Here is a 22602-nt window from a genome sequence, read left to right as displayed (position 1 = left end):
ATTTTCGCCAGCCGTAGTTCGGCTTTGTTGGCACAAAAGATTATAGCCTACAAGTATTGGTATGATTTGTTTTTATGGTGAACATGTTTTAAAGTATTGCTATTCGATTTGTAAGTAGAAAAAAGTATGTTTTGCCGTTTTAACGAACGAAAACGAGTGAGTATCGCCAAAGTTATGTTTGAATTAATTATGACTTTAAAAGTTATAGGTTAGGCCTACATAGGACTACCGTATCATCGACCACTGATACCACTGAGCACAGCATGATATGTTTGGCAGTGTTTGTCCAAACTCTTCCAACGTCTGGGGAAGGTGTGGCTCATTTCTAACCCCTGTGTTTCAGCAAATCCCAAACATGTTATATCGGATTTAAGTCCGGCGAGCGAGATGGCCACTCAATGCGCTCGATGCTTTCTTCCTCCACCAACCTGGCCCTGTGGGGACGAGCATTATCGTCCATTACAGCAAAATGTTCTCCAGCAGCAGCATAAGGAAGAACAATGGTATGGAGAAGTTCATTCAGATGCCGCTCACCAGTGACACCACCTTTGGGATAGAGATCTGTACGTCCTGCAACACTGATGTCACCCCATATCATGATCGAACCACATCCACAATTGTCATGTTCAACAACATGCTCTTCATGATATCGTTGTCCTCGTTCTTTCCAGACTAGTGCACGTCCGTCATTTGAGAAGAGACACAATCTAGACTCAGTCGTGAAAAGAACAGGTGTCCATTGTGCAAGGTTCCAATTGACATGTGCATGTGCGAAGTTTAGGGCTCTAAGGTGTTCTACAGTCAACGGGGGCACAACATTTGGTCTTCTGGCATGAAGTCCGAAGCTGTGGAGTCGATCACGTACAGCTTGGTCAGAAAGTTTTACCCCGTGGCATTGTGGAATGCTTCTCGCAGTTGGGTTGTTTCTGGCAGCTAAAATTCGCAGATAACGGTCTTGGGCTGGTGTTGTCAACCTCCGACGACCTTGTCCTGTTTGTCTGTGTCGTGTGATGGCTCTGCTGATCACGCTCTGACACACTCCAAGTTTAGCAGCTGATTGATGCTAAGTCCGTCCATCTGCAAAAATTTGGACAGCCCTTGCCACTTCATTTTTTGTGACAGCATACCACAACCAAAATCAAACCAAAAACACGAAGAAACAGCTGAACCATATCAATGCAATAGACTCTATGCAACCTGCACACTGACTCACATGAATGAGCACTTGCATCATCAAACTTTTGAAAGTGTTCATGGCCACATAATATAAAAAAGAGAAATCCGATTAGGTACAAGCATGGTCCAGATAATCTGGATCAAATATTTGATCCTTTAATAAATTTAAGGAGTGTATATACAAACCTAGACGACGGACACCCCTTGGAATTGGTATATGAAAATATTAGGAGATTGATGTTTACGGCCGTTACGTCTTTTTTTGTCAAAATTATTAGTCCCTAAAAATGACGAACGTTTGTATTTTACTTACCATTACTGTTATATTGTGAAACACCACATAGCTGTTATGTTAGTCCAATAATTTATGTTAGGAAAATATTTCTGCTAAATATGCTGTATTTTCGCTTGAAAAGTTGACCATTCTTGTCACAATTTCGTCATTTTTAATTTTCACAGACGACTTGATCGTTTTTGTTATCCTAACTACAGTTCGCCCTTTGAAAAATTTCTTGGCACCAGCGACAATCGGTTTTTGTGGCGGTTCCAGTTTTTTTCTGATTGTATGGTTCAGCGGTGTCTGAAACCCAGAGGGGTAATGACACGGGAGACTAGCTAAACTACCTTGACACATACACACCCCACACCCATACACCCACAATCCTTGGGTACTGACTTGTGCGAAACATTACACATGTTCAAATATAGAGTTGGGTCATTTCAAGTGATAAATACGGTAAAAATGTTGGTTGAAATGAGCAAATTTTTATTTGGTATTTTAAAATAGAAAGAAGAGACCCATACCTATTCATTGATACTAAAATCAAATTATAGACTTAAGGGATGGGGTATGAACGTTTGGACAGTATTTATTGTGGGACATAAAAGCACATCAGACATATCGAATTGCATTTTGAATACGAAGAATGTTCTTCTGATATCAAATAATTTTGATTTTTTGAAATTCGCAATGTAATACACATTTGATGACAAATGATTAAAAATTGATATTTTGATATTTAACAGTACTTGAAGTAAACTTTATAAATCTGATGATTTATACTTAAAGTGTATGTAGGTGGGATGAAAAGCCGACGATCAATTGAAAATTTTGACCTTTCGTATTGAAGATATGGATTAAAAAAATAAAAAAATAGGTGTTTTTATGAAAAAAATCCATATCTTCAATATGAAAGGTCAAAATTTTCAATTGATCGTCGGCTTTTCCTCCCAACTACATACACTTTAAGAATATATCATTAGATTTATAAAATTTACTTCGAGGACTGTTATATATCAAAAATGTGAAAAATATCAAATTTTAATAATTTATCATAAAATTTGTATTATATCGTGAATTTCAAAAAATGAAAATTATTTGATATCAGAAAGACATTCGTCGTATTCAGGATGCAATTCGATATGTCTGATGTGCTCTCATGTTCCACAAAAATACTGTCGAAACGCTCAAAACGCTCATTCCAGATACCTTAAGACGTGTTATATTTCACGGGCAGCTGGCCCACGGCCCCAACTTAATTACTTGCAACACTGCCCCACAGTATATAGCTAAAACTTAACACAGCTTAGTTTTCTACAAGAATACTGACACACTAAGGCATATCTTGGATTACATTTTTATTTGTATATACATCAATATACAAATTTGTTAGATTTTATATTGCATTTTGATGTGACAATATAATTAGGATATACACATGTATGGTATAGTAACAAAAAATAAAGTAAAGTCCTTCTGACCCTTTGGGTCAAAGCTTGTACTGAATGTCACATAACTGATCCGTCTTTGAGGATGATTAAAAGTCTGAGTAATTATTTAATATATGCTGCTATATAGCTATCAAGTTTCCTGATCAAGTTTCCTATGACTTCATATTTACTAATTGAACATATCAAATTTCGTACATTGAAATTCCTAGTCAAATATATCTATTTTAGTTCCTCAACCCTTAACTTGTGTTACTGACGTCTTTTTGGTAACAAGTTTAGGCAAAAATAAGGGTACGCTTTACAGTTCGTGAAATTCTATTACAACCTCAATGTTGTTTTATTTGATACCAATCGATAGCTATGCGTCTTCTCTATTCAGTGATTTCATAATGAGTATCAACATTCGTACAAACAAGCAGTTTTGGCTATAGAAATCACTCATATAAATGAAATAATAATATGAGTTGTATTAAGCGCAAAAAATAAATTTCCGTGGTCATCAACACTCCCCCTCCCGATCCTCCTAGTTTGACCAATCACACTACCTCCTGGGTAAGGTGGTACATGTTGGTCAAATTTGTTTCGCTAACATAATGCGGAAGGGATGAACTAAAGATTTGGAAGCTTATTTCAGCGTTTTAATGCACCAGAAAAATCTATTAGGGGTGTGGCACAACCCCCTCTCCCAAGTAACACAAGGCTTAAGATTAACCAATACCGCACCATTTACAAATAATATTAATATGAAACCATCTCTTTTCAGGTTTCTGTGACAATATAGTTAAAATTAATAAAAACATAATGCTTATTGAATGTACAGAGCCAAGATTTCATCAACATCTGTTGAAAGCTGTCCCTATTAAATATAGCTGACATACTGTACAAGCTGTATCTAAATGATTCTCCGGCTTTTTCATCATGTTACTGACATTTGTTGAAACCTATGTTTAAATATTCAATTTTCTAAGAATGCCAGGTTTAATAAGAATTTTAGTTTATGAGAATAGCACATTCTGTGATGAAATTGAACGTTATTTAAGGGGGTACTACACCCCTGCCCAATTTTGTGCCTATTTTTGCATTTTTCTCAAAAATTATAGCACATTGGTGACAAGTAAGATATGTATGTTATAGGGGCAAGGACTACAACTACTGCACTGGAAATTTTATTTCAGCACAAACAACAGTTGTGGAGTTAGAGTCAAAAATGAGGGAAAACCAATATTTGATCAATAAATCTATAACTACTTGTCTTGCGTTGCTGAATTTTCAGTGCAGTAGTTGTAATCCTTGCCCCTATAATATACATATCTTACGTGTCACCAATGTGCTATAATTTTTGAGAAAAATGCAAAAATAGGCACAAAATTGGTCAGGGGTGTAGTACCCCTTAAGGAAGTCCTTGTTTTCACGATTCTATTACAAAACATGTATGGTGGCGTATTCCCATAACAATGTGTGATTTGCGTTACAAGAAAATGGGTGAAAGCCGTTTGCTTTCTTAACTAAGCAATAAGAATCAATAGGTATATGTTTTAAACATGTTTACAGCTCTAGTATTATATTTCAGTATTTTAATATTGTTTGAAAAAAAAAACATAATCGCAAAGTACAGGACTGTTGTTTTGCTTGGTACAGCGGAAGCACTCGTGTTATAAATCTTACTAGCAATATGGTGTGAGTGAAATTCGCGGTATCACCTTCATTCATTCAAAGGACAATATTTCAAAAATACAACGGCAAATTCCAAATAAATCATCAGATCAATTAAAAGCGATCAATTAAAAAATTAGTACGTATATAATATTTCAATCGGTATACTTATGTTCCAAATGAGTTTATATTTGAATATTTTCTTTAAAATGACATTTTATTATGTGTCGAGAACAATAACTGTGATACAGCTTGTACAAACAAAAATAAGTGCACGGTAATACTTTAATAATACACTATAATAAATAGTAATAAAAACCACAAACATCAGATAATATAATTTAAAGTGAATATAGGTATAAATCTTGTTTATAGCAATTAATTATATTGATACAGAGCGTATGAAAATGATTGGTACCCATCAGTATTGAAGTTTATTGAAAATCCTGTAACATTGGATCATATTGAAATGACCACAATTTATAGTTTTATGACCATTTATAACATTTATCCAAAAATAGGTGGATCATAATGTTGCATCACAGATGAGTATCTGTGGCTGAATTTTGATGTAGCAGTTTTGTCCAAAATCACTAGAAACTGATGGGTACCAATCATTTTGATACAGCCTGTAGCTACTGAATATGTTTAGTACATTTCCGGATACCAATGTGTTGCTATATATATTTATAGTACCTAGTGACAAAACTATGATAGTAAATGCCATTTTCTCTCAATTCATCCCATACTTGGAGGGTGTGAGTTCATATAATAAGGCCAAAGACAAACAGCATAAAAATACGGAAAATCTTACAACAATCGGAAATGTATCTTAAGGGATCGGATAGTACCGTTTGCACATTATTGTTGTGGGACAAATATGAAATAATTTTAGATTTTTTGAAATTCGCAATACAAATTTTATGGCAAATTATTAAAAAAATGATATTTTTGACATTTAACAGTACTCGAAGTAAACTTTATCAATCTAATGATAATGTACTTAAAGTGTATGTAGCTGGGAGGAAAAGCCCTCCGTAATTTGAAAATTTTGACCTTTCGTATTGAAGATATACATTTTTCCCAAAAAGATTAGGTGTTTTTGAAAATGAAAAATATAGATATTTAATCATTTGCCATAAAATCGTATTATATCGCGAATTCTAAAACAATCAAAATTATTTGATATCAGAAGAACATTCGATTTGTCTGATGTGCTCTCATGTCCCACAAAAAATACTGTGCCTTAAGCGTACTAAATAAAATAGTTCATTCAAATTTTCATTTTATTCCCCCCAAAAAAATGCAAACCTAAATGACAAAGGTCATTGCATCTCAATTGCTCGACATATAATGTGTGCCTCAATATTTTATATACATGCTTCGTTGAAATGTTCCTTTCATTTATTCTACACCTATCACCAAACCAAATTTTACATTCATTGCTCGCTAAATTGGTGCAAGATTATTTCCATTACTTGCGGGCCAATGCCGACTGCCATCAGAAGCACTGGAAAGGATTCTACTTGCGATGGACAAACAATTTTGACAGGAACATGCGCCACTACACCCATGTTGCTTCACCGACCTCCACAATATCAGAATTGAGTTACCTGTAACATTAAATTATTAAATTAATATTATACAGAGTTACACATATGACGCACAAGAACATGTTTGAATCGTTTAAACAATCTTGACAATGATAATGATATTTGAGCTGCATATATTTGTTAGAGTGAAATGATTGGTTACAGTGAAATGCGTTAAATTTGTTGTGGTGGGTTTTTTCTTCTTCTTCAATTGAGTTTTTTGACAAACCTTCAATCGCACATCATGAGATAGCTGATATTATTATTTTAAACACATTCATTATGGAACTCTTTTACACGTGGTAAGAACTCTTTTACACGTGGTAAAGGGTGGCATAACTACAATAATCACAATATCAAAGCCATATATGCATTTTATTTTAATGTCCATTTAGTGATGATAAAACAATTTGTAGTGCAAACTTACCCAGAGCAAGGAGCACAACCGACATGTTGAGTAAAATTACGAATACAGCCATCGCCGCTTGTCGATGTCCTGATGGGTCTGTTAGTGGAACCAGTAGAATCTCAGCACAGAGCAGGTTGAGAAAGATTGCCACAAGAGAAGTCATCTGCAGTATTTGTTCAAAAGAATCCTTCATTGGTTTGAAATACGCATGACTTGTAATGAACACCATTGACACAGCTACAGTCGCCCCTAAAGTAAGAGGGTCCTCTGACCCAAAGAGAACTATAAGTGATGTCTGCAACACTTTACGGCATAGCTCTACTACATCCCAATACCAGTACTCTCGTTTGTAGTTTTCACAGAAGAACTGCACATACAATGGGTATTTAGAATAGTCAATACTCTCATTAGTCTGCGGACTAGCTTCATTTGTCTGGATATCCTGAACGTCGTTATTACATGCTACCAACTCCACGTTTTCATCTTCTTCCGAGTTGATTGACTGCTCATAATCGAGGCTTTCGTTTGTCTGAATACAAGCTCCAATTCTGTTCAAAGCTTGATTATCTTCGGAATACAACTCCGTAACATCGGGAATGAAAAAGCGCTCATCGTCAGTGTGGTTGTCAAGTAAAGGAGTCGTATCAGATTGGCTATCGATTTCTGCAGTTGTGATATTGCTTTCGTCTTGTCTATGGTTTTCGGTCTCTTCATTGCCGTCGATTTCAGTATTAAAGTTCTCAGGAGATTCGTTGACTTGTTTCATTTCCCGACGAAATCTTATTTTGTGAGAAAAAATCAAAAAGAACAAGCACAAGGGATATCCGAAAACAAAAAACAATGAGACATAGGCTGTTGTGACGTAGTTCTTGTGTTTCTCAGTATTACAGTCAACTGAATAATCAGATCGAAGTCGTTCTGTGCAGTAATCATCATTCACATCGACACAGAATTCTTGACAAGCCACCGGCATTAGGGACAAGATCACATCACACAAACTCAGGTAAGAGATGAACAAAATTACGACAACAACCAAGCAGCAGTTCCCTCTGAATCTGTGTAGTTTATTTTTCACTTCAGCGGCAGATAATGTTTTATCAAATCGCAGAAACACCCATTTAGATACAAATACAATACTTGGAAAAAACACAACAAGAATACAAAACACTAAGCCGATAAGGAATTCTGTGTAGATGTTCAACTGGAGTTTATCAATGTAACAGCGAGGCTTTGCTAGTAACTTGAATATGTTTAGCTCTAAAGCCTTAAACACGTAAGCAAGATTTGACACATCCTTTGGCCAATGAATGTTATGCAGGGAAGTAAAAATAGCCCCAGCTATTTGATAATAACCCAGAACTATTTTAAATCGAGCGATTAGAACATAAACCAGAGATCTTTTGAGCGATTTGTCATCTCCCATTTCCGCACGCTCTTTCATCTTTTTCTTGAGATCTAAAACGATGATCGCAACCAGTATGCACATTAAAATAACAACAAGCAATAGCTCCAAGATCAGATGCCAGATAGGAGGACATTCTACACAATATTCAAACCATGAATAGTAGCCGCTACTACATCTGGAACAAACCCATCCTTGATAACCCACACCACAACTTCCATTAAAAAAGGACAAGCTTCTTCTCCTACTGGGCAAGGAAACGGTTTGGGAAGGGGACCTTCAAATCTTGCACTTGCAGGATCATAGGATCTGTCAAATATTAGCAGATTCTCAACGAATGCAGCATACATGCTACTCGAACTATTCTGTGCAAATTCAAGGACGTGGATGGTGTTCAACAAATTCCAATCCCATGTCCACCAATATCCAGACTGGACCTTCTGCCATTCATTGCTACAAATGACGCCTTCTGCGGGGCAAGGCATACAAGGACCAAATCTATCTTTTCGGTAGTATCCTTCTAAACAAGGACAAGCACGGAGTCCTGCAAACTTATTTTTATCGGTTCCCGCTGGACATACTTGACAATCTGATATGCGTGCTCCAGGAGCTCGTTCAGGGGAAACAAACGTACCATTGGTACACAAATCACATCCAATACCTCCAGCTTCCATTGATATTTGAGCACGTCGTGTTTGAAAATACCCACCTGGAATGAACAAAGAAATTAGATACCTTAGCTGTGCAACAGAGAACCATGAAACATCCATGTTGTTATAAACACAGCCAAAAAAGAAAGTCTCCAGTAGTTCCATCCCCATTTAATCAGAGTCTGATGAGTTTATGGCAAAATAATTCATATAATAATTTTCTATACACTTTCCCTCAAACGTTGATACCAAATTTGATATCAAAAGTTTAATCATCATGAGCAAAGGAGCCGTTGTTTGGAAATTCGTGCAATTTTAAAAATGACAAATTACGAATTGACCACGCAAAATCCAATGCATGGTATCAGCTTATTATGTGGCCTGAAGCAACCCGTACAGGAATCATTGCACACTTGCCTGCGCACAATTGAAAGAGCGGGGTATTTGATTTGCATTTTGACATGCATGGGTAAACCTTTAACCTGCCGGCCTATTCAAGCGAAGTAATTCTTGGCACTCACGCTAGCTCTGCTACGTGATACAATTCCTTATGTCATTTTTAAAATTGCGCGAATTTCCAAACAACGGTTTCTATGCTCACGATGATTAAACTTTTGATATCAAATTTGGTATCAACCTTTGAAGGAAAGTGTATAGAAAACTATTATATAAATTATTTTGCCATGAACTCATCAGACTCTGATTAAATGGGGACGGAACTACTGGAGACTTTCTTTTTTGGCTGTGTTTATATAGTGATATTAAAATGGAATGGGGAATAAATGTAAACTAATCACAATGGATTGTAGCCAAAATGATAGCTTTCATGCTTAAAAGTTCAAAATTCGCTGAATATTGAATCCCTTCTGCTAGAATTGATTTGGTATTTCTATGATAAAAAGACAGATTTTTGAATCTCAAAGCTTACCAGCCGGGCAACTAACACAACCGTGGTAAATACCGTCACCGAAGGTACCTGGTTTGCATGGAACACAAGATGGATAATTGCATTGGAAACCGAATTTTTCCATGCCTGCTCTCATGATGTAACTGAAAGACATATGATTTTCATCAAAGAGAGTATTGGTGTTATCTCCAACGCCAAACCTGTAATATCAAAATGAGAATATAATAACAACATCAATGAATGAACATTATTTTAAAACGGGTTATTGAAGGCCAAATTTGTCAAAATTAGTGCAAACAGAATTAATTTCTGTGCATTATGACACATCAATTGTTGTAATGGCAAAATTGATGTCAAATCGTACATGTAAATGATAGTTAACCAAGATTTGATAGTTGCGGCAAAATCCTTTTGGTTTGTATTCAGTATCCATGGAATGAAATGTTTTTTGGATCTCCAACATTTCAGTTCTCCTTGGATTATTCCTGTTGTTTCATGAATTTGGAGGAGGTCAAAATACGTGATAATCGATAAAAAAAAATGTCATTATTCACACCAGTGCTCATTGTTTACTTATCACATTAAAACATGATACGTTTCAACTTGACATTCAATGAATAATGACCACTGATGTGAAAAATTACAATTGGTATTGATTATCCTTATTATTATGTGTTGATCCCCTCCAAATACATGAAACAAAAAGAATAATTAATTATGAGAGCCGAAAAGATTTCCTGCAATGGATATATAGGCTGTGCCTAAAAGTCCACTTATGTCAAGTGAGCCCATAGCGCCATTACTAATTAGGCGAAACTTTACGGTAACATAACGGTAACATCTCTGATGATGATCTAATTAAATCTTATCTCTGAGGGTTGGGCCCTTAAAACCGGTTTAACCCACCAGGGTCTGGTCCTAAGTCCAGAGACCTCAGAGAATTTATTGATGCCTACCCAAGACAAGGAGATATGCAGATCAAGAAATACCTCCCAAGACACATTCAAAGAGGCATTATAATGGAGTGCTCATCTCTATAAGGGTGAAATAAGGCTCCGAAGGTGACTGCGCTGGTGCTCTACTAATGAATTACTTCTCAATGTATAATGTATTGTGGAATATGTGAATAAAATATGAATGAATGGTACAAAATCATGTTTGACTTAAGATGCGAACTAATAGGATGATGCAATGTTATACAGAACTGGAATTATGAAATGCAATACTTTTTAATTCCTATGCTACACATTTTCATACATTATCAGGGCACATCAGTATGAGCTAAAAAACGCAGTAATTTATTGTGCGCTACGCACAGGTACAACGCCTAAACGTTGATCCATAAGCCTCAGCACACTTTACAGCCTTTATATTCGCGCTTTGTGCCGATTTAGCGCATTACGTATGTTTCGAAGGCAAATCTTTATCAGGTCATCTTAATTAAATAGTTCGTCTCAAAGCCCTTCCCAAATTGAAAACATAAGCGGAATGCGTTTATAATTATTATTATTATTTGCTTTATTTTTTTTTATCTGTGGGACCAGCTTTTTGACAAGCATAGACCACCTTTTAATCTGTCAAGGAGGTTTCACTGTGGTCAAGACGAAGAATTTGAGGTTTACGATTGAGGCTATTTTGACGTCTGACGATGTCAGACGTAATGTTTTTGTGTGTTAGATATGGAAAATAAAACAGCGCCAAAAAACCCTGAAATTTACTAAATTCAGCGGGAATAACGCGCAAAGCTGTGAGACGAACTATTAAATTACGATGGCCTTGTATAAATAAATGAACAATGAGGTGTGAAAATCTGAGTTTATTTATACGTGAAATGGAATGCCGCTCTCCATTGACAGCTAGTGGCCAGTGCTGTTTGATATTTTTTTCCAAATGATGCGCAGAGCCTGGTTTGCATGATACGATATTATATAGAATGTTTATGACTTCAATTGTATGAATATTATCATGAGCTGAAATATGTGACCCGTTACAGCAAAAGGTACCTTAAGTCGGGAGCTACAAATGTCTCATTTTGCTAGTGCCAAATGCATTCTAAACCAATCATTAATCCTATTGTTGTAGAGGATAATAAGCTTGTACCTGTCTATAGAACTGTTTGTTATACAGCTCCAGTCTTTATTGCTATGGCTAATCCCTATTCAAATGGCATGAGTGGTGGGTTACAAAAGCATTGTATTACATTTGTATAGGTATGTATTAGCCACCCACTAACCTCGTTGACTTGGAGACGATTTGAAATGACCGCCACTTCAGATTGTCATTATTGTTTGATATTTGCTGCCAACAATATGGAAAAACAGACACATGTAGCAGCCGACATAAGGTACCTTTCGCTGTAACGGGTCACATATGGACTGTTCCATTCAACGAGGCTCTGCTGAGTTGAATGGAACAGTTCGTATTTCACCGAATGGAAATATTATTTCCATTGAAAGAATAAAAACATTCAATATTTGTTTTATATAACTCATAAGTTCCCTTTCTTCCACTTAATTTGATAACTCACCAGGAAAAACATTAAATTAAAATATAACTCTAATTTATTTAGTTATTTATATCTGGATGAATGATAATCTTCATAATCGTATCTAAATGTATATTTATTTTAGAACCAACACCCACACCCGCATAATTGGCGAGTCGAGGTGGAAACTTCTTGATATACCCTCGCGAGTCTGTCAGCGTTGCTATGGTACCTGCGCGTCAGTGCAATGGAAAAATGACTATTGCACTCGCGTGAAGTGCAATAGTCCTTTTGCAGCTGGCCGTTAAAAATAGCAGAAATAATCAATAGTAATTGGCCAATCAAATGACAAGAAACTTTGTATGAGTTATATAGAGGTAAATAATTATTATAGTTGACTTACATTCCAACACTAGATGGAAAGTCAGGTATTTCTGATAGATATTCCACTGGATAATATCTGCAATGGAATATATAAGGTAGAATTCGCAATGGTAATAAATTGAATCAACGCCATAATCGTGGTGGTCGACCACGATCTCAATTTACCTTAATTATCATCATCATGGTCATCGTCGTCATTATCTTTATTATCATCATCACCATTATTAGTATGATCATCATCGTCATTGACATCTTCAGATTCGCCGGCTGCTTTTGTCATCAAATAGCAAGATCTAAGGAACGGTCATTATCCCAAATAACCGGTTATATATGAAAATAGATTATTAAAGTATGAATTTCTGCAGTTGATTCTTGTATTGGACTCTTATTATGAATTTGAGGGCCAATTTTTGGAAAATTTTAAGAAGTGGTGACGTCACAGTATAATTTTAAGTATTATTTTCTTGCCCCGGGTGACCCACTCACATATATGAGCTACGCATTCGCTTTTAATAAACACGTGGAAAAAGGACCGGATTTTTGCCATCGCACGTCGTTTTGGGAATAAGGGGTACATCTTGCACTGTTTTGACATTAATGGTGTGTTTTTGGAGCAACACTCATTCGCCATTTAGGCCTAGGGTAATGTTTATGGACCTTCATTTAACATTGGCCAATATTCTATGTATTTTCCTCGGAGTGTTCTGCAATATCCGCCTCATTATAATTTTTATATCCTACACCACAAGACCTTGTGACTTTGCATATATCGTCGATGTGCGGCGTGACTTATATAAAAGATATTGTTAAGATTAATTTGTAGTCTACGCACTATGTTATGATATTATATTGAAAGTTCCACGTAGGTTTTCCAGCAAGTGGTTAGTGGTTAGCTCTCTCGTCTATGTCATTTTTTCACATCCATTTTAACTCCAAAATTATTTATTTTCATGTGAAAATGTATACACTGCATTGGGAAATATATTTTGTGTACTTTTTTGTAACGTGGCCAATAAGAGCTAAAAACGCACCTCGGCTCGGGGAAAAAATTGCGTCCAATATCCAGTCTGTTTTGCTTACAATATCGGCTGTTGCCGCATTGAATGACGTTTGTTATTTTGAGCACAAAAATAAATTGAGCCAAAAAGTTGTTGTCACAATTATTGATGCCGCATAAAACTTACACTTTGCTGCCACTTTCTGCTAAGCAATCAAACGATCCTTCCTCAACTACAGTTAAAGGGTTCTGGTAAATATGTCTAGAAATCGTGAGTCAGAAAACAAAACGATTACAATGCAGACAAGTGATGAAATATAATAATTTGCTTCAAAAATGTTATGGAGGTCTGTATAGTAATAATTGTTCTGAATTTCTGATTTTTTAATAGCAAGACTATTATGAGGTTTGAGGTGATATTTACTGAACCTAAATACCAATAATTGTTCGTAAGAACTGAAATGAACTTGTAATCTACCAGTTTTGAAGCGTGAGGAGCTTAAAAAATATGGTTCTTAAAAGTGGTACGCACTCAGGAAGCTTGAATATAAATGGCCCCCTGGGGCCAAATGTAATAAGCCTATTGGACACAAAGAAACAGCGTAAGTTCATAGCAGGAATCCGCAGTTGTTTTTGTACCGTAAATTAGAGCCATATGTTTAAGTTCCTAACACCGGTAGGGGCCTTACACTCTTGTGTTAAACTATTATAATAATAATTTAAAAGTGTTCCATGTAAATTTTTAATAATTTGCCATAAAACATGTAAAATTTGTATTATATCGCGAATTTTTATTTTATAACATATACTTACAATTTGCTAATAGTGCGATTGCTTGTTTGTAGCGCACCTTTGCTTATATTTGCGATATTGTTGGTGAATATAAACCTAAATATGAAGAAAACGAATTGTTATTACGTGTACATAAATTATATATTTTTTGCATAGATTAATGTAAACAGGTGAATGGCACAAATATTGGTACTGAATATTGTTACTGCTTTAGAGCTGAATTTATAATTAATTTAAACAGAGTTTAAAAAAAAAGTTGGAGGAGATTCCCGTCGTGTTATTTATTTAAAAGAGGGATGCATAAATTCATCATTAACATTATGGAATATCATCAAGACACAAAACAAACACCCCTTCATTCTGCCCAGTGTTTTAATGTTCTGTCAGAAGAGCACAATGGGATTTTGATTGGAGGGTTAACATTTCGTATTATTTTAAACAGGTACTTACAATTCTGCCAAGTTTGTGTTTTGAAAAGTCAACGGAGGAATGTAAGTGATTCGGTTTCGAAACAACAGCCTGAAAAAAAGGATAAACCTCTTGCTTATTCCCCGGTTGTTTTTTGATTATTTTTTCTAACAAAACATTTGCAATTATAAATTATAGACTTGGAAAATACGAACTATTTTTCACACTATTGTCTACATTTTACATTAATTTTCTTTCTTTATCAAATTATTCAGTTTTCTCCTTTTTATGGTGAATTTTTTATTCTATTAACTGTATATTTGTGTGACAATTGAGAGCGCTATTTATGTAGATTTTAAATTTAGACAAATAATATGACAGGTATATGAGGAAAATTTTCCTTTTATTTCACGATTTTTTAGAAAACTTCCTTGCTCTTTTTCATTCATTTTATTGATGTTTAAATGGCAGTATCAAAGTAAAATTATGAATTTTGACCCCTGTATAAACTTTGACCCTGGCTATTTCGTAATGCCCACGGGTTATTCTCTACACCTCGGACAACATGAAAGCAAAAAAAATGTTAGTCATACCTAACATGCCTAAATTTACACTCACAATCAATTTTTACCCGACTATAATCACAATTTGAACATTTCCCAGATGTCTGAGAGTATACACAACTTTGAATACCGTATTACATCTAGAAAGGGTTTTTATCTTGAACAACGTTTCAACTTGAAGCTTTTGCTTACAATGTCCGTAAACTTGTTAATCCCAGAAAAGTTCCGTTAGAGATATATTTCAGCCGATTTCCATACAAGCTGAGAATCTTCAAATTAGGTGATGATCGTAGAAATCCGTCGGGTAATTCTTCTAGAAGATTTTGGTTTAGGGACCTATATGAGTAACAAATGGATTTGAATAATGTTAATGAAATTTACGGATTAGATATGCCCTCTCTAAAGTAATTTTTCATACAAACCTTCTATAGCCATTGGTAATGCTTAATTATTAATCAAAAATCAGATTTTCGATTAATAATTATTAGTCATTTAATTAGTCAGTCAAATATTAATTCATGTAAATAACTAATTATATCAAGATAAATCACGAAGTCGTAAATTACAGACTTGAAATAGTTTTTGGAAAATTCCAAGATTGGTCTGCAATGGTGCGGTAACCGCTCTAGTTAAGTAGTATTTCTCACTATTTCATGTTTCGTTAGATTAGATTTCCATTCATGTTTTAACAATGTGAAGAAAAAGTAAAGGCCATTGTGAAAGAGACCACCAAAGCTCAAACTCGCAGATGTGATTGCTGGCTGCACTTCGAATCAAATCATCTATATCATTAAAATAACCAGCGGAATTTATCCGGCTATGCGTTTGACCGCGCTTCGGATATGAATCGGTACCGTAAAAAGCGTGCTGACCGAATGGTTTTCAAGGTCATCCGAGGTCAAGGGTCAAAATTTCAAATTTGATCGGGCTCAATCTTGGTGGGTGGAATCCTCGATACGAGGGGAATACATGCGCAAAATAAGATCGAGATCATCCGAAGTCAAATGTCATCTGGGATCAAGATTGTAAGCTTCGCCTGATTGGACCATAACAAAATCAAACCGAGGTCAAATGTTATATGGGGTTAATCGTTAAGGTATGCACAATTGGGCTCAAACGTGGTAAGAAGAATCCTCGATATGACGGGAACATGTCAAAAAGTCAAAAGGGTCATCAGGGGTGAAACAGTATCGCTAACAGTCATGCTACCACTGCTCTCACCAGCTGGGTCAAACAGTATCGCTATTATGCTGCCGGTGCTCTCAGAGCTACAGAGCACTCACAGCTACAGGTGCACTCGTTTAATAAAGTTCTATAACCTTGATAAGTACCACATTAGTCACATTACAACTTGCTCAAGTTTAATACTTTTGCAGCTGGAGCTTTCAGGAAATGGATGCTCTTTAACTTGAACTGACATAGAATGCCACAAATTTGGTATGGAAAAACAACTATAAGCTTTCTGCCTGGCCAGGAAAACATTTCCACAACAATAATGAAAAATACTTACACAGACATAAATTCAGTGTTAGTAAGCAGATCTCCTGGCAGGTATTTCAAGTTGTGTCCACATATCGAACTATATGTTTAATTGTAAAGAAAAAAAATAGTATTACTGTACATCAATAATCCTAATTCCTGAAGTACATTATGTTTCCACAAACAGCCTGGGTTTAGCTCTTTTTTCCTTACGCAATCTTGCTCATAACATATTCATATAGGCCTATTCGACTGAAAGGTCCTATGACGCCATTCGACGCCTCTACCAGAAAGTGGATCTTTGCAGATGTTAACAACATAATTTTTTTTTCAAATATTAATTTTAAAGATTTTACAATGGTAAGGGTACGTTTCTGGGACATCAGAATTCCGATTGGGAAGCGTGTAAAAAGTGCGAACTTACAGTTTTCTTATATGTTGTATTCCAACAAATGCCTTTGTTGAGATATCAGTTAGTTTTTCATCTTCAGAAAGGACAGTCATAGTTTCACTAAAACATGAAAAAGTAAAGTTCAAGTTAACAAAATAATGAGGGGGAGTTGGAAAGCGGGAGAGAAAGGGGCCCTCATATGGGTGAGACATTTGTATTTCAATTTGTACCAGTTTATTTGAGGTTGAGATTATCCGTAAAATCTCACACTAATCATTAATTTTTTTACGAGGCATTCATGAAATTTCGTAATTTTCATACATTTCCAGCATTCAGTATTTGTCATCCCATCTACGCATGCGCAAAATGTTGTTTAATTTGAATCAACTATCATTGTACTGAATACAAACTCTTACACTTGTTTCATTGTTAATATCTGAATTTACATCGTCCCACTTTTTGTTGCTTCCATTCAAGTCCTAAAATTGTTGAAGTTTATTGACGCCCTGTTTCTATCCAAGTTTAATGGCGTGTCTCTGGTTTTACTAAAGGCAGACCATACCTCAGACCCACTTTTTCTTGATGACCCAAACTAGATATGTTTCTAATGTAGGTTCTCCAGTCCTCTGACGAATTAAGCGCGTGTCTTCACTACAAAAGGCTCGCCTTTGTGTGTGACTTTGTAGTGTCTGCAATTTACTGATTTTATGCTAATGATTTTACATATTCAAGTATGTGGTATCATTTTTATACATGTATGGTTACAAAGACAAAGGTTTATTCTTTATGATGATTAAGAAATTTTAAGAAAATAATCAATGTATGGGGTTAAAGGTAAACAAAATTCATTACATATTGACCACTCTCGTAGATCTTTGCTCTCTGAGAAGGAGTAAGGTAAGAGGTCGTACGACGAAGGAGACCGAAACATTGGCTAGCTGTTCTTACCATCTTGTTACTACAGGAGTTCATGATACATTTGCATCATTTTGTATATTAAAATATAAAATGTTATCGTCATCTGATTCAAACTTACAATTCCGTGTCACCGTCTGATGTAGCAAATATTCTACCGGGAAAGGAGTGCATATATCCTATCTCCAACTCTCTGTAAAAATTCAAATCATGTAAATCAGTAATGTGATGTGATCAAGCAAAATCAGTCGAACCTCAGTAATATTGATTTTGAGATATAGCTAAACAAAGATATTCCCTTTTGTTTCCTGTTGTTTTGGAACCTATTTAATTGCTCATATCTTTGGAACTAGTTGTTCAATTTTGATGGAGTTTTCTGCAAAATGCAGCTTTGTAAATGCCTTTGACTATCGTGCAATAGGTTAATTAGAGGGCATAAAGGATATTAATAATACATGAACTAAGCGATTACAGTCCATCCAAGCATGGATTGAATCTGAATTACCGTAACGAATAGAAGTTTTGTATTGTAAATTGTAATTACTAACCAATAATAATTAGCCAATTATAGGCATGTCAAGCTTCCATTCCAACTGAACATTGTATTTATTTTTTTACTTTAATATTTCACATTTCGATGGCCCAGCGCAATACTGCTTATCTAAATTTTCAAAACATAATGGACTTTCCAGTGACAACAAAGAAATAATCCATTTCAAACCAGCCACAGCCAAAGTCAAGTGACATACCGTCAGTCACCCGATAAGAGGGTTTAATTGAAGGGAACCGACCATTCCTGGCAATTTTTGAACCGGGTTTATTATCTTTGCGCTCTTTTGCCCCTACAATGCTAGGCCAAATGGCGTAAATGACGGTAGCAAATTGACCACCCTAAACATTGCGTTACTGTCAAGATTAAATACCTTAAATGGCGTATTATCCTTAAATGGGGTATGATGTTGGTAAAACAATACTATTATTATGTATTTATGAATATTATCAATCATCCAGGTAGATCAAATAGTTGACTAAATTATAATTCTATTCAACTGGACTTACTATTTGTGATGGCTACGGTATCACGTCATATCCATGACGCATCATCAGGCCGACTGGTCTTGAATTGGCTCTGTATTCTTGACCTGTGACGTCACGATGGTAGAAGTGACGTCACACGAGAGTCGTCGAGGGATCTTCCTGATGGTCGGTTCGTAACTCTTGGACAAGGAACAGCGGGAGGCGATTGTAGCACTAAACCAAGACTCTGACATCTTAGTGCTACCGGCTGATAAAGGTAGATGCACAGTAGTTATTGACAAATCTGACTATGTAAACAAAGCCAACGATCTTTTGAGTGATACAAAAGTTTACCAACCTCTCAAGAGGGATCCTACTTCTGGTTACAAGAAGAAAGTTAGTGATTCCCTCAAAGCTTTGGAAGAATCTGAGGCCATCGATCGTACGTTGTATTACAAACTCAGCCCATCTGAGTCAGTGACTCGATTCGACGGCCTACCAAAAATTCATAAACAAAATGTGCCTTTGAGACCAATTGTCAGTTGTATTTCATCAGTGACTTATAATCTCGCTAAGCATTTGGCTGGAATTATTGGGCCCTTAGTTGGCAAATCTTGTCATCATGTTGTCAACTCTACCGATCTTGTGGACAAATTGAAGGACATTAAGGTTGAATCTGACGAAACTATCACCTCATACGACGTTTCGGCCTTGTTCACTAGTGTCCCACCGGAGGGCGCTGTAAACGCAGTCAAGGAAGCTTTACACGCTGATAATACCCTAGGTCAACGAACCAACTTGAACGTGGACCAAATTTGTTCGCTTTTGGAATTGTGCCTCAATTCAACTTATTTCGTGTTTGAAGGAAATTTTACAAACAAAATCATGGATGTGCGATGGGGTCCCCTGTTTCCCCAATTGTCGCGAACCTTTACATGGAACGCTTTGAACAGACTGCACTAGACTCTTACAGTGGTATTTCACCGTCGCATTGGTTCCGATATGTCGATGACACTCTCGTTAAGATCAAAAAGAGCGAACTAGATCCGTTTTTTGACCACATTAACTCTGTTGACAGCAATATCAAGTTCACCCAAGAAGGTGCGACCAATAACGAGTTACCCTTTTTGGATTGTTTGGTCAAAATTCAGTCAGACGGCACTCTCTCAACATCAGTATACAGGAAAGCCACACATACGGACCAATATTTACAGTTCGATTCCCATCATCCACTTATTCACAAACTCGGTGTGATCAAAACGCTCTTTCACCGCGCGGAGACCATCCGTCAACGGACGAAGCTAAAGCTGGTGAACGCGAACATCTGAAGTCGGCCTTGGGTACCTGTGGGTACAAGGACTGGACGTTCCATAAAGCTTTGAAACCGCAAAAGGACCAAACATCGTCCAAACAATCTTCTACCACCGCTTCGAGCACCCGCAAGTTCGGTATCACTCTCCCTTATGTCTCAGATGTTTCTGAGAAGTTAAAGAGGATCTTCGGACAGCACCAGATCCCTGTCTCATTAAAACCTTGCAACACTCTGAGACAAAAGTTAGTCCATCCGAAGGATAAGATCCCGCAACGCAAACAAAGCGACATTGTTTATGCGATTAACTGCCAGGATTCGGATTGTGAGAACTACTACATAGGGGAGACAAAACAACCGCTTCACAAGCGCATGTATCAACATCGTCGACCCAGTTCAACAGGGTTCAACGACTCGGCGGTATACACGCACCTCAAAGCAGCCAAACACAACTTTGAGGACAAGGACGTTATTGTGCTTGATAAAGAACATAGGTGGTATGAAAGAGGGGTGAAGGAAGCTATATATGTTCGCAGGGAGGAGCCAACTTTGAATCGCGGAGGGGGACTACGCCACAACTTGTCCAAGAGTTACGAACCGACCATCAGGAAGATCCCTCGACGACTCTCGTGTGACGTCACTTCTACCATCGTGACGTCACAGGTCAAGAATACAGAGCCAATTCAAGACCAGTCGGCCTGATGATGCGTCATGGATATGACGTGATACCGTAGCCATCACAAATAGTAAGTCCAGTTGAATAGAATTATAATTTAGTCAACTAATACTATTATTATCTAACAATACTATTGTTATTTTCTAGATACGTCTCAAACTTGGAGCTTGTAAAGATTTTAAAATTATATTTTCACTAATTGATGGTGTTAGTTCACACAAGAAGAAAATAATGCTCTTTAACCACAAAATGGAACTTTAAATGGGATTATAAGGTTAAAATATATAATAGCCAAAACTGGAGTCGTAAACGTCTATAATGCCAAAAATGACCCCCTAACAAGTTTGCGTAGCATTTTTATATTCGAGTGACACCCGAGGGTTGTAAAATTCACCGACCCTCCCAATGACGTCACTAGGATATTATATTTCTGTAAAAAATCTGTGATCTGTTGATTTTTCAACCGGACACAGATTTTTGTGTTTAACGACTGTACCGGGACAAATAAGCGCAAAAATTTGCAAATGTCAATTGTGTGACCCAAGCCCGGACCACAGAAAGATGCACATTAGAATTTTTGATTCCGATATTTTGACCTATCGGGGTAATTTGACCTCCCCCTGCCCTCGGACTGTACACCTCTGCGTATATTACGTGTTATTATAGTTCGGCAACATATTGAGCTACAAGATTTTCAAAATACATTACTGCATTTTCAATTATTAGAGGAATACTTACGTTAATGAGAAGTTCAGTGCCCCCGGTTCTATCTCGTTGAGTCCTACAGCAGTGAAATACCTGAAATAATTTTTATATTAACATTCAATTAAGATCAAATCAAGATTTAATCATTTACTTTGTTAACATCTATTCCTTTCAATTTCCTTTTAAGGTTTAAGAGAGATTTAAATGACTATTGCCCGGGAAAGAGTAAAAAAACAACAACAACAAATGAACTATTGCCCGAGGAATAGTCCAGTGTTTACGTAATTCTTTAAAGATGGGCGTAGCTAATTTAATGACCACACTTCTAACCAATCCGATGACAGGAATTTATATATGAGGTATATAATGCCATCTACAACACGGGCAAGAACCAATGAAATTAAAGGAAAAACGACAACTGTTTGAAAATGGAACTTCACTTACAGTATTTGAATTGTTTGCCGAATTTTGTTAAACAAATCTGCCTTGATTGAAGTCATTTGCATGCCGTACATTTCACTGCAAATAAATAAAAGTAAGTTAGAGGAGCGGTTGGAAGAAATAAAGGTCAAATTTTTATACATTGGTGGTTTATAAATCAAAATTATACAAAAAAATTAGAAGTCCCAGAACTATTGGTTAAAATAAGATACTTACAGCATGTTCAAATTGTTCAATCCCAAGAAGGATCCCGGACTAAGGTTTTGTATTTTGTTATATGACAGGTACCTGTTGACGCCATAAAAGAACAATTAATTTATCGGTTTTTTTTTCATAAAAAATCTTCGTATAATAATGCATCACACATCGATAATCTCTCCCAATCACAGTGTAGGTTGTCGGTATCTGAAGGTCATGGTGCTCATCAGAACGTATAGGCCTACATGTCGAAAATTAATATTTATGCATCGCTCGGCATCTCCGTCGTGACATGTGACACAAAACCTTTGCACAAACCCAT

The 22602-nt window shown here is 36.3% G+C and overlaps 2 protein-coding genes and 1 long non-coding RNA gene across 3 annotated transcripts in view; all 3 read right to left on the bottom strand.

The window, feature by feature from the left end:
- Nucleotides 1-17133, bottom strand: part of LOC140136203 (uncharacterized) — a 79390-nt gene extending 62257 nt beyond the window's left edge. The window contains exons 1-8 of the mRNA XM_072157920.1: nt 17053-17133; nt 16660-16728; nt 15342-15485; nt 14629-14697; nt 14200-14274; nt 13574-13648; nt 12409-12465; nt 9542-9720 (exon numbers count right to left, since the gene is read on the bottom strand). Of these exons, the coding sequence (XP_072014021.1) occupies nt 9542-9720; nt 12409-12465; nt 13574-13648; nt 14200-14274; nt 14629-14697; nt 15342-15485; nt 16660-16728; nt 17053-17132 (748 nt within the window). The 5' untranslated portion in view covers nt 17133. The remainder of the gene's footprint in view (nt 1-9541; nt 9721-12408; nt 12466-13573; nt 13649-14199; nt 14275-14628; nt 14698-15341; nt 15486-16659; nt 16729-17052) is intronic.
- On the bottom strand, nt 5504-7730 carry LOC140136631 (uncharacterized). Its single transcript, XM_072158315.1, has 2 exons — nt 6580-7730; nt 5504-6173 (listed from the first exon to the last, which is right to left on the bottom strand). The coding sequence occupies exons 1-2, from the start codon at nt 7532-7534 to the stop codon at nt 6010-6012; spliced, it is 1119 nt and encodes a 372-aa protein (XP_072014416.1). The 5' UTR covers nt 7535-7730; the 3' UTR covers nt 5504-6009.
- A 919-nt stretch (nt 17134-18052) lies between the features above and the next one.
- Nucleotides 18053-22370, bottom strand: LOC140136630 (uncharacterized). Its single transcript, XR_011856710.1, has 4 exons — nt 22299-22370; nt 22086-22160; nt 21675-21734; nt 18053-18127 (listed from the first exon to the last, which is right to left on the bottom strand). It is a non-coding gene; the product is annotated as an uncharacterized lncRNA (long non-coding RNA).
- Between the last annotated feature and the right edge of the window lie 232 nt (nt 22371-22602).

Source organism: Amphiura filiformis, chromosome 16 (assembly GCF_039555335.1).
Source record: "Amphiura filiformis chromosome 16, Afil_fr2py, whole genome shotgun sequence".
Taxonomy (NCBI): domain Eukaryota; kingdom Metazoa; phylum Echinodermata; class Ophiuroidea; order Amphilepidida; family Amphiuridae; genus Amphiura; species Amphiura filiformis.
This window is presented reverse-complemented; position numbering and strand designations above follow the sequence as displayed.